The sequence below is a fragment of the Trachinotus anak genome, unplaced genomic scaffold (assembly GCF_046630095.1).
Source record: "Trachinotus anak isolate AG129_WGS33_773 ecotype Australia unplaced genomic scaffold, CSIRO_AGI_Tana_v1 ptg000016l, whole genome shotgun sequence".
Taxonomy (NCBI): Eukaryota; Metazoa; Chordata; class Actinopteri; order Carangiformes; family Carangidae; genus Trachinotus; species Trachinotus anak.
The window spans coordinates 22,509,956-22,527,610 of NW_027273867.1; the positions used below are offsets into that span (position 1 = coordinate 22,509,956).

At 37.9% G+C, this 17,655-nt stretch overlaps 2 protein-coding genes and 1 long non-coding RNA gene across 3 annotated transcripts; 2 read left to right on the top strand and 1 right to left on the bottom strand.

Moving 5' to 3' along the window:
* The first annotated feature begins 875 nt into the window (after window positions 1-875).
* LOC139634626 (major histocompatibility complex class I-related gene protein-like) lies at window positions 876-11,654 on the top strand. Its single transcript, XM_071501210.1, has 8 exons — window positions 876-1,035; window positions 2,799-3,065; window positions 7,361-7,639; window positions 8,164-8,463; window positions 9,223-9,321; window positions 9,620-9,637; window positions 9,806-9,878; window positions 10,298-11,654. Exons 1-7 carry the CDS (start codon window positions 984-986, stop codon window positions 9,850-9,852), a joined length of 1,062 nt encoding a protein of 353 aa, XP_071357311.1. The 5' UTR covers window positions 876-983; the 3' UTR covers window positions 9,853-9,878; window positions 10,298-11,654.
* On the top strand, window positions 3,766-6,405 carry LOC139634633 (uncharacterized). Its single transcript, XR_011694003.1, has 2 exons — window positions 3,766-4,416; window positions 5,095-6,405. It is a non-coding gene; the product is annotated as an uncharacterized lncRNA (long non-coding RNA).
* Window positions 11,655-13,689: 2,035 nt separating the features above from the next.
* On the bottom strand, window positions 13,690-17,453 carry psmb8a (proteasome 20S subunit beta 8A). The gene is made up of 6 exons (XM_071501212.1): window positions 16,982-17,453; window positions 16,319-16,460; window positions 15,879-15,990; window positions 15,188-15,317; window positions 14,449-14,653; window positions 13,690-14,195 (listed from the first exon to the last, which is right to left on the bottom strand). Exons 1-6 carry the CDS (start codon window positions 17,129-17,131, stop codon window positions 14,107-14,109), a joined length of 828 nt encoding a protein of 275 aa, XP_071357313.1. The 5' UTR covers window positions 17,132-17,453; the 3' UTR covers window positions 13,690-14,106.
* Window positions 17,454-17,655: the final 202 nt, after the last annotated feature.

A 17,655-nucleotide genomic window follows, 5' to 3' on the forward strand; every position in this document is an offset into this window, starting at 1 on the left:
TTTTCAGCTTCACAGCTCGAGTCAGTTCAGGAGCATTTAGTCTGTAGATCAGAGTCGACCTGATCTGATGTTTGTGTTAAAGAAACGTTTGGACTCTTTCTGCTTTGGTTTAATTTCTTTCAGTGTTGTTTTCATTTAAGAAAGTAAAAACTGAAGTGTTATTATATGTTGTGTTATTACATATTGCAGGCCTGAAATTCAGCTAAATACCTCATCACAAAAGGACTTCCAAAAGCGTATAGGATGCTTTCCTCCATGAATTTTAATAACCAGATATGGTTACAAAAAGATCCTTTAAAATAAATCCCTTGTTAATCAGTTTTTGTCCTCCACAGTCCACACTGAGAACCTGCACTGCTGCAGATCAGATGGAGGTTTGAACCACTGGAGGGAGCTCTTTACCACATTTATTCACTGGAACATCACTGAGACCTCACTGTTGCTTGATGTTGATATTTTGATCAGAAATGTTTCCAATCCCAGACCTGTCATACAAAACAAAAGAAAAGAATAAGATGCTACTGTCTCCACCCAAACCCCAGAGTATCTGATCTGTAGATCACAGTGACCTCTGACCTCTCAGAAAATTCATACACTTCTGCTCCTTACATCACATTAACCTACAAAACATTATACAGGTCTGAGCAGATTCAGTTATAAAACTTGTCATATGTGAACAAAGCTGAGAAACCAAAATAAAGTGTCTCCCCTCCAGTTCCCATCCTCTGACTCAGGCCATAAAGAGCAGTTTTTAACTTTCACTTTCGTTACTAACCTCAGTGGATCAGTTTAACCCAGATTTAAGTGACGTAGGGCTCAGAATAAATTCTCATTGGTTCAGATTGACGCTGATGTTAACGCCTCTCAGTGCTCTCTCCTTTACTTCTGCTCTGGTTCTAGAGCTGGAAACACAACATCTCCACAACTGGACAAAGAAACACATCAGTTGGTTTTCACAAGACATAAAGATCCACTCGCTCACAATGAAGACTTTCATTTTTCTGGTTCTTCTGGGAATACACGGCGCGGCGGCAGGTGAGTTCATCATTTTTAATTATAAAAGAAAAATTGCTGTATGAATTTACTGTATGTACTGTATGTATGAATTTGAGGTAGTCTGTTCGTCTGTTAGTATTAGATGTTTAGTTCCAGGATTTACTTACAGATTATAGAAGTGTTAAAAAAAGAAACATTCTTCTTTTCTTATTCTTTAGTAGGGACGATTTTATTTTATTTTATTTTATCAAAAATATATCAATAGATGTGATCGAGTTCTGGTTTAAATGGCAACAAATTACGCAGGTCCAACAGATACTCAGAAAAATAAAGAAAACTCATACCGAGGCATTAAAACAAAGCAAAGCGCTCCATGTCCAAAACTACACATTAAGCACTTTAATATTCAAGGTGCTCATGTCCAATGGAAAAACTGCTCTCTAAATGTGCCAAGAATAGCATGGCCAGTAAAGTCGTTAATTTAATGATCGTAATCATGACTGTTATTTTGGAAATTATGTTAATGTGATTGATTAGTTTTTCATTAATTATGTATAATTTATACAGTCTCTAACATGTCACCAAAGTTCATCTAAATTGTGCTAACTGACATATAAGGCTGCAGTTTTAGGTTCAGCATTTTTATTTGTAACTGCACTCACAAGTCAGTTGATGGCGTTGTTTTCAAAGATATAGAGACATGTTAAAGACAATTAACTTCCTGCTTTGTTAGTACAATATTTAGTATCATTCACTGACATTGTAACATGATACATTACTCATTATTATCTTTTTGCAATAACGTCCAACATAAAATTATACACAAAACAGGCTATAAACTAATCTGCAACCAAATAATGGATATGTCAAAAATGAATAGGAACAGGGATAAGGGGAAAAACCTGGCCCCTTCTCACAATGAATAAATAATTAAGATTGATGCCTGTAAATATTACCTTGTGTGACAATATGTGCACCCAGCAAAACACACATAGGGTCTATAATAAATGGCAACTTACTAAACATAAATATCGAGTTCATAACATCATATTTGACTTGTATTTATTTTTCTTATATTATCTCTTTTAAAAAAATATATTGTAATCCATCCATTAGAGAATTTCACAATTTACTTCAGTTCAGTTATGTCAGTTATGTTATAATCTGCCAGTGCTACCTTATTGCAAATATAGGCTATCATATAGGCCGATTAGTAAGGTGATAATTGCAGTACTATAATACCAAACTAGGTTTGAGGTAACTTTCCACCAGAGAGCATTGACTACAGTGATTCCTCTAACATTGCCAGGGCGCTTATTTCAGCTAAGTGTGAGAATCTCTACTGCATTGTGCTATCATTTACAGTCGTGTTTCTCTCCTCTGCTTTCTGTGTCCCCATATGTGTCTTAACCCCACCACATATGCACAGAACAGAGGAGAGACAGGTCAACAATTTGTGTTAAGTGCAATAAAAGCTCCTAAAACCAAGGATGGACAGACAAATGACCCAAATGTCTGAAAGTCTGGCATAATATCAGCATTTTTTTTAAATGCACGCAATCTGGCAACAAAGTTAGGTAAATGACTGCATGACCTAAATGTTAACAAAATTGTCAGAAATATTAAAGAGTTGCTGGAGCAACATGTTACCTATAAAATTGTTTTTAGATTAACTGACTGCACCACAGAGATTGTTAGGATGTAGTTGTTTTTGATTCAGTGTGCAGGTAAATTAATACATTGTTCAGTGATTAATAAAACTGTCATTATACTGAAATCATAAGGTCATCTTTTTCTTACAGTGACTCACTCTCTGAAGTATTTCTACACTGCTTCCTCTCAAGTCCCAAACTTCCCAGAGTTTGTGACTGTCGGGATGGTTGATGACGTTCAGATTGATCACTATGACAGCAACACGGGGAGAGCAGAAGCCAAACAGGACTGGATGAACAAAGTCATAGCAGATGATCCACAGTACTTGGAGAGGAACACTGGCATTTATTCTGGTACCCAGACGATCTACAAAGTTGACATTGCAACTCTAAAGCAGCGCTTCAACCAAACTGGAGGTTTGTTTATCTTTCATTTTTGCTGATAAAAATTGTTTATATTTTTTTCCTTATTTTAGTAAACAGGTGCTACCAAACACACACACACTAATTTCTTCATTCTTCAGTGTCTTTTATTTTCATAAGTTAAATTGTTTAATGGTTTTAACCTTGGTAAAAACACACAGTCATACTCAGCACATAGACTACTACGCAGAGTTTCTGTCCATCACAGAATAACATACAATAACAACTGTGGTCATGATATTTACACAGAAACTGTGTCAGGACGGTTAACACAAAGATGTGTAAACATGTAATATGAACACATTATGTGCTTTGCTACAAATATCATGTTAAAAACTAAACTTAAAAACAAACAACAGTGGCTGATAAGTTAACATAGAATTAGTTAAGTACTTTAAAACTTTTATTTCATTTCATGAAATATCACAAATTTTTTAGTATTACAGTTATTTAGCCTTTCAATTGTTCTTCCTTCAACACACAGTACTACTGATTTCTTGTGGCTTGATCTTAGTCTTATTTAAAGAGAAGATCTCCCAACCTACAGAGACAGAGAGATGGAGGAAGAGTGGGAGGAAGCAGAGAGGATGAGAGGGGATATAGTACTTTTTTTGCTTCCACACATATAAGGGTAGTTAGTTATAGCAATTATCAGCAATTCTACAGGAAAGAGACCAACAAACACAATTTTAAAAATAAAATGAATAAAACATGTACCATAAAACCTGGTATAAAATGACAGATCAGACAGAGTGACAGCTGGTAGAAAAGTGAGAGAACCTGCAGTGTGTTGTGGCACCGTCCATCTGTTTAAATTAAAAAAAAAAAAAAAACACACACACAGTAATGATTGTGTCTATTAGTTACACTTACTATCAAACAAGTGTTTTAAAACAAAGCTTAGCCACAACACAAATCACTGTGTCAGTGTTACTCACCATCATCATAGTTTCCAGTCGTGCACTCACCTTCTCCATGTGACTGATTATTCTGATCCACACGTGAACGTCTGTTAGTGTTGGTGTCTCTGAACGCTCAGATAAAATAAAACCCATGTGAAGACAAACTGATTTTACATGAGGAGGTTGTGTGTTGCTGCCATGAGCAGCACAGAGGAGGCTGCAGGTCCCTCTGACACAGCACAGGTGAAATATGTGACACCTGTTATCTCACTAATGACAATCCCAACATTTAGTAGAGAAACTGACAAACTTACCCTCCACACCTCTCCACAAAACCACCAACAGCGACGCTGCTCATCTTCTTTGTGCACGTAGATAATCCAGCTGTGCACAGCATGTGAGACACTTTAACAGAAGATATTCCCATATGTTGTTAGGCCTCAGTGAAGCATCAACATTATTTGAACGTGACTTTTATAGATAGAAATGTTGTGTTAGAGCAGATTTGGTGAGTGGTCCTCCAGAGGCTGATGATCCAGAGGTCCAGGGTCCTCTTCAGAAACATCCACTGAAGCTACTGACAGAAACAACACGTGGAGAATAAACTGTAAACACTTGGCTACGATGAAGTAACGTCTCTGGACAATCCAAGCTACTCTAATGTGATTATACTGGTGTTTGATAAAAGGTTTGGCCTCAGATAGGTGAGGTTTCAGAGAGGGGGAACCAGCATTACTCCACACAAACGTCCTCTTCAGCCTCTGGTAATAAACAGGTCTGAGTTTTAGCTGCGAACAGTCAACACAAGCTGAGGTCGGGATAAAAACAAGCAGCTCAACACAACAATCACCGCCTGACTGTGAGGAGTATGAACCATGTGAAATCAAGAAATAAGTCATTTTAAAGAAGAGCTGACGATAACTGTGTCAGACGCGTCCAGCTACAGTGTTTAGCTACGTTAGCTTGTTAGCTGAGAGAAAAGCAGCGACAATGCGACGTCAGCGAGTGTTCGCTCTCCTCACTAAGACTCACTACGCTGAAAACAACAAGAAAAACACTGAACAGCTCAGTTAAATCAAACTTACTGTCAAACTGTGGTGGAAGGAAAAATCCCTCCGTAGGTTAGCGACTCCTCCGTCACACGTTCGTTAGCATGATGCTACGCTAGCTTTCACCAAGAGCCTGCTCGCCGCTTTTCCAGCCGTAGTTTTAGCTCATTCATGTTTGTGCTTATGTAAAACTTTTAACACGATTAATAATAAAAAAACACACAGAGGTGAAAAACAAAGCAGACACAAGTGCGACGTCAGAGCCGACCGGATGTGACGTCAGCTCAGCGACTCGGCTCCACGTCACCGACACCGACCTCACAGGGAAACTTTACACTCAACAAAACGTTTTACAGAAGCCGCCGGTGAACAGATGAGCAGGAGCGAGCGGCTGAATTAACCGGACGACGTGAATCAAACCTCAGGAAAGATAAGTCTGGTAGATGTTTCCTGGAGGACGACGCGAGCAGACGTCAGCGTCGATCCTCTGCTCTCCGTCAGCGGAAACATAAAACAGTAAAGTAGAGTCTGCGTGTGGCGCTGGCTGTGTGGGTGTGTCCACCGGCGGCTGCAGCGGTGATGAATAACCACACACCTCAGGCCGCGGGGTTGTAAGTCATGTGACCCGTCGTGGACGAGGGAGGGAGGGAGCTGAGCCGACGATGAGCCAACAAATACACAATCTGTTCATTTTGAATAAACACTGAGCCGCGTGTGTGAAACAGCTCGGTTCATCCAGCACAGTCCGGTTTAAACTGAGTCAGCGAGCGGAGCAGGAAGTTCGACACTGACTGTACGTTTTCAACACCTCCCTTCTGAGAGAGTGTGTGTGGAGCTGAAGCCATCGGTCCATTGATCGATCAGGTGATCGGCAGGAAACTAACTGACAAACATGTTGATGATCAGATAATCGAATTTTATCAAACAGAGACGTCGAATGTTTTGCAGGCTCCTGTTTCTCAAATATTAGAATCAGTTTCTCTTTGTTTCAGATAATTGTGAATTAAAACCTGTTCAGGAGCAGTTTGAAGATTTCACCTTTGGCTCTGTGAACTTGAGATGAACATTTTCTCTACTTTCTGATTTGTTACAGTGCGAACAATTAATTGATTAATTTAAAATAACATTACATAATTAATAATGACAAGAATCATTAGTTTGAGCCCTAAATACATAAAATATAAAGTAGAACAACAGATTAGATTAGATTTACTTTACTGCACTGACCACAGTGTGTTCACCAGATAATTAATATACAGTAGAATCACACATTAGATTAGATTAACTTTACTTAACCAGTGTTTATGCCATGATACAGTTATATACTGCATGAAACAATAGGCAATTAACTGATTATTTAATAAACAGAAAATTAATCTTCAACAGGTTCAATACTCAAATGAAGTCTTTTATAAACCAAAAAAGTTTTTTAAAAAAAGAAATAAAGAAATAATAATTGCAGTTTCTTAAATATGAGGATTTGCTCAGTTTATGTCTTTTCTATCATTTTAAATGAAATAACCTGATGAGTGTTTGACAAAAGAAGCAAGATTTCATTTTAGGAAGTGGTAAATTGATTAATTAAACAAATAATAACTAGATCCAGAATCAATAATGAAAATAATAATTTGTTTTAGCCCTAAATATAGTAAAACTAAACACACAAGATTAGATTAGACTAGACTGTTGGTTGTATTGAATGATTGACAGATGAATGGACCAATCAGGACACAGACTGTCTCCCAGTCTCCATACTGGTCCTGCTGGTCTCTGCCTCACTGTGACCAGTTGCAGTAACACACAGCTGAACAGGACTCAGTGTCCAGGCTGAGCAGGTGGAGTCTACTGACTCATCCTGGACTGAAACTCTGCTTCAGTGGAAGCTTCTAGAAGAAGCTGAGGACAGTCTGGTCCGTAGTTTCTCTCAGGAAGAGGATGTTGTTGGACTGATCCACTGGCTGCAGAGGTTCAGAGTCAGGCTCAGTCCAGGATCAGGTTTAATCTGTATCTGCTGGTCAGGACTCCACCTCAGTGTGTGTCTGCAGTTCACATGAAGCCACACCACCTTCAGCAGTGTAGACAAACTGTGTGTTGGTCTCTGTGGATCAGTGAGTCTCTGTGGTAAAGAGAGGACGTGGACTGTGTGAGGATCTGACTCCGTTTCCCAGCAGCCTCTGCTTCTCTGTCTCTAAACACTACACACTGTTCAGATGATGACTGGCTGTAAGTGTGTTAGTGTGTAGATCAGTGTGTGTCTGTGGTAAAGATGTGAAATCAACTGTTAATAACTGTCTGTGCTGAGATCTTCTCTGTTTACAACAATCTGTCTCTGTCTCAGGTGTCCACCTTGTCCAGAACATGTACGGCTGTGAGTGGGACGATGAGACTGGAGAGGTTAAAGGTTATGATCAGTATGGTTATGATGGTGAAGACTTTATATCACTTGACCTGAAGACAGAGACATGGATCGCTCCAACACCACAGGCTTTCATCACCAAAAACAACTGGGACAATAACAAAGCTTGGATCGCACAGGATAAGCAGTACCTCACTCAGCTGTGTGTTGATTGGGTGAAGAAGTACATGAACTATGGGAGGAGCTCTCTGATGAGAAAAGGTAGAATCACATGACCTGATGTAGTTTCTGATGCATGTCTCCCCTTCAGTCTAACCAATAGTAACATTCAAATAAAGATGAACCAACTGTGTCTCCATTTCCATACATTTCTCTTTCTCTCATTTTGTGTTTTCCATGTCCCCTCTCTTTTCCCCCATTTCTCTCTGTCTCTCTCTCTCTCTCTCTCTTACACATTTATCACTAGTATTTTTCACCATTCTTGACTTTCTTTCTGCCTGAATGTCTTACTCTTTTTCCACCACTGTCTCTTTACCTCAGCTCTTACTAATCTGTCTCTCACTCCCTCTTGACAGGACTTCATCTGTCCACACAGCACAGATAAAGTCCTTTTCCCCTCTGTCCCACCAACCTCTTATTTTCTTACTTACACCTGTCATTCATCATATTAAAACACATAATTAAGGTATTCAAAATAAATTATATGAAACAAGAATGGTAATATTAGTATACAGAAAATTATAATAAATATAAATAAAATATAAGCTGTTTTTCTTTCTCTCCAGAGCTTCCCTCAGTGTCTCTCCTCCAGAAGTCTCCCTCCTCTCCAGTCAGCTGCCACGCTACAGGTTTCTACCCTGACAGAGCTCTGATGCTCTGGAGGAAAGATGGAGAGGATCTTCATGAGGACGTGGACCAAGGAGAGACCCTCCCCAACCATGATGGAAGCTTCCAGATGAGAGTTGAACTGGACCTTTCATCAGTCAAACCTGAAGACTGGGGGAGGTACGAGTGTGTGTTTCAGCTCTCTGGTGTGAAGGAGGAGATCATCACCAAACTGGACCAAGGAGTGATCAGGAGCAACGGTAAGATTTGAATCTTCTGTTCTTCTTCCTGTATGTTTGTCCTTATGATGTTTTTGGTCAGTCTTGTCTATCCAGTTTTTATATATAATTTTAAGACTGGATCAGTATTAAACCAACACGTTACCCACCTTAGTATCATCATATATGACTCTGACAAATTACTAAAAATTTCATTTTTTTAAATTTTTTTATTTAAAGTCAAAGTTTTAAAATGCACATGATTTTATTTATTTTTTATTTTTATTTAATGTAGTGCCATTTATTAATTTTAACATGTAACTTCAATTTATGGATTTCAACTCCTGCACTGACTTAACCATTTGTCAGTTCTAGAAGATGAGTAGATGAAATTATTTAATAAGTAGATAAATATACAGTAAATATCTGTCAATAAATCAGATAGACTGAAGCTTATTGGCTCACGGTTTAAAATTAAATTGACTATGATTGTCTGAAGGTCTCGTTGTTCCTATGGTGTCAAGAACAAATGTGTGGTACAGAAACCAACATGAACTTACAGATACACGAAGACAACAAAGCCAGACAAGGAAAAATAAGCACAGACAGAGAAATCATTTACAAACCAGTAAGGATGAAAACTAAAATTAACAGCAACAGGATAAAGAAACACATAGTGTCTATATACAGGCTAAACTGTGATAGTACAGGATTATAGTCTGGTTGGTAAATGATTTTCTTCTCCTCTGACCTGCTTCATCTGTTCAGGTTGTGATTGGTTTGTTGTTTTTTGCTCAACAGAGAAGTCGACTCCTCTGATCGCCATCATCATCGCTGCAGTCGTCATTCTTGTCGTCATCATCGGTGGTGTTGGATTCTTCCTCTACAGAAAGAAGAGTGGTGAGAGACCAAAACAGAGACAGACTCTGCTTTCACTATGTTGAGTTTATACAGATTTTAGACAGATTTAAGATCTGTTTGAACCAGCAGTCAGAGCTTTAGGGTTTAGAGCCACAGTTTCATGATAATATGATTATAATATGATGGTGTAAGGGAGCAGTTATAGGAACAGAGATAATCTAAGATCTAAACAAAAGGCAGAAGAGATTTCTGTGTCAGTTTGAGTGAATAGAAGAGGAGATCATCACTGTATTTTCAACTGTAACAACTGAGATATTTGTATTTTCTTTCATTTCAGCCAAGCGTCCTCCATCACGTAAGTACAATTTATTGTGTTGTATTTTCTGTGATCTCACATGTATTAAAATGGTTTTAGTATTTTGTGTTGAAGAAGTTCTCAGGACTATTTCCTGCAGTTCAGCTGTTGGTAAAACAGTCAGTTCAGAGGAGGATGTGGGCTAACAGTGTGTTTCTGACCTCACAGCTGTAAACAACCCAGAGGTCATGGAGGAGCTGAATCCAAACGCCTGAACGACAAACTCACCACCATGAACACAGTGAGTTACTTCAGATGTTAAACAAAGCTGCTTTAAACTTTGTGCAAAAGAACCTGAAACATCTGACACGTGTAGTTGTGGAGAAAATCTTTGACTTTAGATTTGTTTTTCACATAGATGTTTTATATAGTTAAATATATAAGTTGTTATATATGAAGATTATTCTCAGAAACCTTCACATCAACAGGAAAGATAAAGTGTTAGATATTGACCTTTAGAAAAAACAGTGACACAAATGAATTGAAATGTTGATGAACAAAATTAAAACAATATAAAATGTAAATTAAACCTTAAATAACTGAATCATAGATATTTTATGTGGTTTCGATGATGCTGTAAATGAATCTGTGTCTTTGTGGAACTGAACTCTTCAAATATTATGATAATTTCACATCATGTTTCTCTTTGTGTCTCTTTAGGTTCATTCTGCACTGGATCAGGAAACAGTGTCACCACCTTCTCCTCTGTGAACTGGGAATTTATTGATTATTCATCATTCAAATCTAATATTGACACTTTAAAAAATGAATTGACAAATCTCAAAAATAAATGGTGACATTAAATAATTTGATCTCTTAGTTTAAAATAAAAGAGTAGGATTTCCTCTGATAAAATATTTGCTTAAATATTAATAAATCAAATGATTATTTAGAGAAATAAAATAAAACTGGATATTTAGAATAATGAAAACATCACAGCTTTGTTCATACACAGAGAATTCATTTAAAGATTCCCGTGTTCATCTAAAACAAATCCACCATATTTACAGTTTAATATTTCTGGTGTTGGGGTTTTCAGCTTAAGTCAATATTGATAATACAAATTTAAATATACATATATACACACACACATACATCCACATACTGTACATACAGTCCCCTCTCCACATACATACTCCTGGGGTCTGGTGGCTTGATGACGTTACCTTGAGATAACAAAAATAAATCTGGAGTTTTTCTGTTTCTATTTTGATCTCTGAGGACAATACTGCAAATCAACATCATCCTAAAACATTCAGTGTAAAACAGAGACTCTAAATTTCCTGTAGGTGTCGATGTAAATGTTTTGACTCCAGTCACCTGAGACTCAGCAGGACAGGAAGTGGATGGATGGAGTTTTTCATCACTGAGGTGAATTATTATCTTGATAATTAGACACATGTTTCCATCTGGTTTCTGCTGCAGCTTTAAATTGTCTTAGTTTAGTTTCCAGGAAATATACTTCATGATATACATGATGTAACATTACATATGCAATGACAGGTGGTGTCAATGTCGCCATCCCTAGACACACATACACAAAACATAAGCAACAGCTCAAATTTATTTTCCACTTGTGTAAATATTCTGCTTGTATATTTCTTTAAAATGGATGAAAGTTAAAAATATTTAGATTCAAATCAGGCTGAAGTAAGAAATAATTTAAGTCTTTGAAGTTTTCCTTAATTAATCAAGAGTATGTTGTTTTTTTGTTTCATCCATTATTTGATTATTTGTTTCTAAACATTATATTTTAATTTTAGTTGAGATTGTTAAAGGGTTGTGGGATGTTTCTCAGTACATTGACAGAGTGATAGATTGATAGTTCAGGGACAAGGGACTTTTTCTCTCTTAGCTTTGTAAACATATAGAAGTTAAACAGCGATGCTAAAATTCACTCCTTGTGTTAGATGACGTAAATGAACGTTAAATGAAGTTGCACTGCTGTTTCATTCCTTTTGTACTTTTGTTTGCTTTTCAATAAAGTTTCAATAAAGTCCCCAAAATTACAAACTTCTATGATTTTGTGATTCCTTATTATCTGTAACTCACAGACTGCAGCCACAATTTTATGATTTATTACCTGAGTATTTACTGTTGAGAGACTAAACGAACAGATCTCTGACCTGTAAATGTTAAACTAAAGAGCAGGAAGACTAAAATTACTTTGGCAAACGTGACTTGACAGAAAACCAAAGAAGACATTTGACTTTACATATGACAAGAAAATGATTCTCCTCTTTATTTGTTTATCATAGGAGGTGTATACTGTTGTTTTATCATCAGAAAATAGAGAGAATACTAATGTGTAAAACCACTGACTGGTAGAGAAAGGTTCATACTCTTGTCCCACAGGGACACTTGAGCTCCAAGCTCCTACATCACATAATACACCTGTCAGCAACATCACAATAAACATAAAGGCAAGTACATAAATCATACATACAAACTTATACAAAACATCTAAATTCACATATTGATTGTGGGATAGTATTTTTATAACCAAGTTCTTTGAAATAGTAGATTGGTTTAAGTTTCAGTTGTAAACCCAGGTATAATAACAGTATAATAAATAATTTAAAAAAGTGTAAAAGATAATTTCAGTAATAATAAATCCAATTCAATTCAATTTTATTTGTATAACGCCAAATCATAATATACATTATCTCAAAGCACTTTATATAGTAAGGTCGAGACCTCACTTTATTATAAACCCCAACAGAGCAGCACTCCTCAGGGGGGAGGAAAAACTCCCTTTTAACAGGAAGAAACCTCCAACAGAGTCGAGCTCAGATATAATAAAACCAGATATACAAAATAAAGCGTTTCCAACTTGGTATTTAATATCTTGATGGAGGATGGAATGAATTAACTCTTGGAGACTGAGGACAACATCTCACGTTCTGGGGTGAGAACTGAAGATAGTGAGGTTCCTTTTTTTCCTTAAGATCCTAATGACTGTTGAAATGACTATTGTTGTTTTCTGTTTCTCCTTGTGTATGATATTTTTAACTTTTTTGGTTTTCATCATTTATGTAAACGTGACACGTATGAGACACAAGCAGATCCTCTCATCTCCTCATAAGACTGCAGTGATGTTTTGGTTTTCCCCTGAAAAAAACCTGTTACACTGAAATCTGCCTGGCAACTGATTCTACATTTCTATGGCTCCTCCAATCAGTTTTTTTTTTACTCGCTGTAATGTGCTGTAGCTCAGTTTAGCTCTGACCTACAGTATAATATACCCCAGAGACACACACTCACCTCCTGTACAGGTGTGTCATATAGTTGTTATTATAGCAGAGAACATTTTGTGTGTTTGTGAAGTAGTGACGAAAAAAACATCCTTTGATTTTGATTTTATTTTCTAAAGTCATTTCAGTAACTGTTGAATTCTGTGATCTTCACATTTAGCAAGAACAAAAAATGAACAGCTCATCACAGACCTGTGAATATTAAGATTTTTGTGCAGATTTTTTTCAAGGGGACGACTCTGACCTCCATGAGTGAAACCTGTCGGGCTGAAATCTGCATAGAAACACATGACATCACAGCTAATCCTATTGTTTTGGTGCATTACCAATCTGTATGATACTTTATGCTCTAAATTACATAAGAAATCATATGTACAAATATAAAAAGTACTATTTACCAGTTAGTATTTACTATAATACCAGTTTCAAGATCTGGAGAAGAGGTTTGTCACTTCCTGTATGTTTGTGGTCACATTCAGGACCAAATGTTGTAATGATCAGGTGATCTAAAACTTTTTCCACAGATATACAGATTTACCACAAGCGATGTGATGACACTATATGAATAGGACAAACACATAAATAACTGGAATATATTTATATATATTGTACATCATCCACATGCCGACATATTTTTACTAGTGGCTGAAAACTGTCTTGCTTTGTTCCAATGAACAAATCAAACTCTTCTGTTTTCAGTGACATGTTTCATCACTCTAGGGAATTTTGTACCTGACACTTTATATAATAAACAAACATAATTCATCAGTTCAGGTGAATCACTACAGGACAAAGCAGTGAGTCAAAGAAAAGCCTTTATTTGGAGCAGTGTGTTGTGTTGGTGAGATTATTTATAACAAGATGTCTGGTTACAGGTACAAATCATAAAAACTGTAGTGAACCAAGCTCGGAGATCAGTAGTATTAATATGTACCAACGTTACATAAGATAAAGACCAATGACCAACAAAGATCTGAACATTTAAATGATGCAATTTGACTCTGTTCAGTTTACATTCATGTGTGTTACTCATGCTTTAACTGATTTTTCATTGATCCAAAATCAGAAATGGAGCACACACTGCCTTATACACGCTGCTGTGAAACAAAGTTTTTATTTCTTAATCAAAATTTAAAAAGTTACATCACTGTCACAATAAAAACGATAAAAAAGATTTTCAGAGGTTTGAGGTTGATCCAGGTTTAGGAGCTAAACTCAGAACATTCCCTTCCTGTAGCGATGGATCAACTCTGACACGTCTTCCTTACACACCTTAACCCAGCCGTCCTCCTGCATGTGGTACACTACACAAACACAACACACACAAAACACACAAAACACATGATGACAATGACAATTTACCATGTTGAAGTGATCACAGACCACAGCTTTATACAAAATTCAGCCTTTTCTTAGTTTCTTTTTAAATGTACTTTTTGCACATTTAAAGGAAGTTTTCTGAACTGACAGACAAGCTCGACCATCATTGTCGTCCTCTGTGCTGATGTGGCTGAAATTAAAACCTTAAGTTGAGGGAGATTGTCAGTGTGTACTCACTGTTGACCACCCCTCCAGAGTAGGCGTCCCTGTGTGTAGCGTGGGCAATGCCCCGGCGGCCCAGGTCGTACGCCTCCTCTACCGTCATGTCTTCCCTGTAGCCGCTGTCCACCACACCGTAGGCGTAACTGTTCCCACAGCCGGTAGAGAACATACGACCAGACAGACGTGTCCCGTTATCATCCACATAGTACAGACCAGGACCCTGGAGAGAACACAGTCATTAGGAAAATTATTATTTTAAATAGAGACCACAGTTTCTGATAAGTCTCCAAACTCAAGCTGACATTTTCTTCTGAGAAGACAACAGTGCCTCTAATAATCACATTGCAATTATACTTTAGAGAGGGAATTTTCAGATCCAGCTGGTGTTTTCTAAATTATCTGGTACCTTTTATATGTCATATGGATATACAGTCAATATTTAATGTATATACAGTATGTTCCAGATGTGGGTCCTCCAGCTGTGCATCAAACACATGACTTCAACTGTGTTTTATATCTTAACCTCTCTGCTGTCATGCACCTCAAGCCCCAACACCCTCCCTGGTTTTCAAAGGCACAACATTTAAGTCTACTAATACTACAACGATGTTTCTTATAAGTAAGTAGAGAACAATATGAGACTCTGCTTCATCTTAAGTCAATGAAAACACTAATGTTTCAGGCAGTGTGGATTGTAAGACTCTCACACACACAGACACACAGACACACAGGCATGACCACACCCACAGTTTACCTCTTTGTCCCATCCACAGATCATGCTCCCCATGGACAGGCCCATGCCTCTGTAACCCAGCATCATGTTAGACAGCAGCTTGGACGCAGCAGCTACAGAGATCCTGTGGTTGTTCCTCAGCCTGTACAGCCTGGATGAAACAATAACAACAGAGAGCATCGATCAATTCAAAGGCAAATCAACCGACAAATCAATCAGCCCTGTAGGTAGTGCAGGTTGGCCTGAACTTACAGTGTAATGATAATCCTCCTGGCTTTATTAGCTTAACTTTAACTTTAACTTAATTAACTTTTGATATTGATTTATTTTATTTGGGTGAAAGTTACTGACACATTAACACACACAACAGGAACTAGATAAAAACCTTTCAGCATGTTACAAGCAAATACACCACCAAGAGTAAGAGTAAGAAAGCTTGTTCACACAAGTGTTGAAATAAACATCCAAACCAGATGAACCCATGTCCCAGCGCCCATGGCCATGTGGCCATCCAAGAATTTGCTCATTCACAGGATCTTTATTCTGGTTTGTCATCCTGCTGTGACAGACAGAACCTCTGATAACTCCTATTCTCCTCCTATTCTCCTGACATTATACTGTTTGTGCCAATCATTATCAAATAAACTACTGAAGTCTGTGCGTGCGTGTGTGTGTGTGTGTGTGTGTGTGTGAGTGTGTGTGTGTGATGGACCTGCACTCTTTAGCCAGCAGTCTCTCCCAGTACTGGCAGTCTGCAGCGCTGCCCGACATGGTGCCCAGCAGGTAGGGGTTGATCTCTATGACCTTGTTGACATCATTTGAAGCTGCAGAGACATTTGGTCACCATGGTTACAACTGATGCTTATCAATACTACACCACTGTAGCAGCACCTTGGTCACACTTGTTGCCGTATTTATAAAGTTTTACATTTCAAAGCTCCTCCTGAAGACTTTTATTGCTTGAGCTGAAAAGAAGGTATTTCTGATGCATAGTTTTTGATGGTGTCTGGGGAATATGACAACTGACTGGGCCTCGTCTGTAACGCAGCTCACAAAGCTTGTCAAACAATACACAAAGACAGTCTGTGTGCTTTGCCCAACTTTTTGTTAAGTTCCACCTTTTTCCATACTTTTCCAGATGTGTGTATTTACCTAGGTACCGTCCAGCTGAGGCTCTGGAGTCCACCGCCACGATGACCCCATGTCTGAACTTGAAGGCCAGGGTGGTCGTACCGTGGTTCAGGTCAATACACACGCCCCCATCACGGTTGCAGGACTTGAGAAACCCTGAGGGCTGCATTAAAACAAAGAGAAGAGCTCTGAGAGGTGCATGGTGTGTGTGTAAATAGATGCTACAGAGTGAGGAACAAGAAAATATTTTCCTGACAGAGTGAGGACATTTTAGAGAAGTGAGGACATTTTGGTCCGTCCTCACTTTCTGACACACCTATAAAGGCCTGATTGAGGGTTAAGAATTAGTTTTAGAGTTAGGGTTAGATTTAGGCTTAGGTTGGGGTTAAGGACTAGTTGTGATGGCTAGGGTTAGAATTAAGGTGCTGAGTGTCCTTACAAAGATAGAAGTACCAGTGTGTGTGTGTGTATGTGTGTGTGTGTGAATATCTTTCATGACCCATATTCTCTGACAATAACTCGGGACAGTGGAGATAAATCCATGATACAACATTTCACATGAAGCAGATTAACTCTCCATGAAAGCAACAGACGCGCAGATGAACCTGAACCGCGTCTGACGCCTCGGGTTTACCGGACAGGACTCAGTGATGTTAACCTCCTAACTAAAGTCATGATACTCACGTCCACTCCCACAGGAACAGAAAATTCTTGAGTTTTGGTCCCAAACTTGTAGTGGTTGGTTCGGTGGACGAGAGGCGTCTGTCCCGCTGGAAGAATCTGGCCCCGGAGTTCAGAATAACGCTTAAAGCCACTGACCTCGAAAAGAGCCATTGTGTTAAAACTGTCTATAAACTATAATCTTACACTGTATATATATTTATAATCTACACTGCAGTTTCCAAAGTGAAGAACACGCTTCACAAAGCGTCACTGATCATTTCCTTGTGCGTGACAAAGAACTCGAAAGTGAAAGGATTTTAAACTATTTCCCTCCAGTTGTTCTCATAAAATAACATGTAAAACTGGTCAGCAACACAAACCTATGTGCATCTATCAATAAACACACACAGATATTTTCTTGATTAAAAGTTAATCGATCACAATAATAATAAAAAGCCTCTGTGATGTTAAGCTTAAATAAAAAAGACAGAATAAACCAATAGGAAGGCTTTGTATTTTTCTCATCATCAGTCGCTATGCGGAAAAGCAGGACTCAGGTTTTTGAGAGCAACCCGAGGTCAATGAGATTATTCATGTATGTTTGCATGTCTCATACTTATAAATAATATAATGCAGTCAGGTTATTGTCATGGTAGAATATGCAGAATAACGTGTATAATAACATATAGTAACAA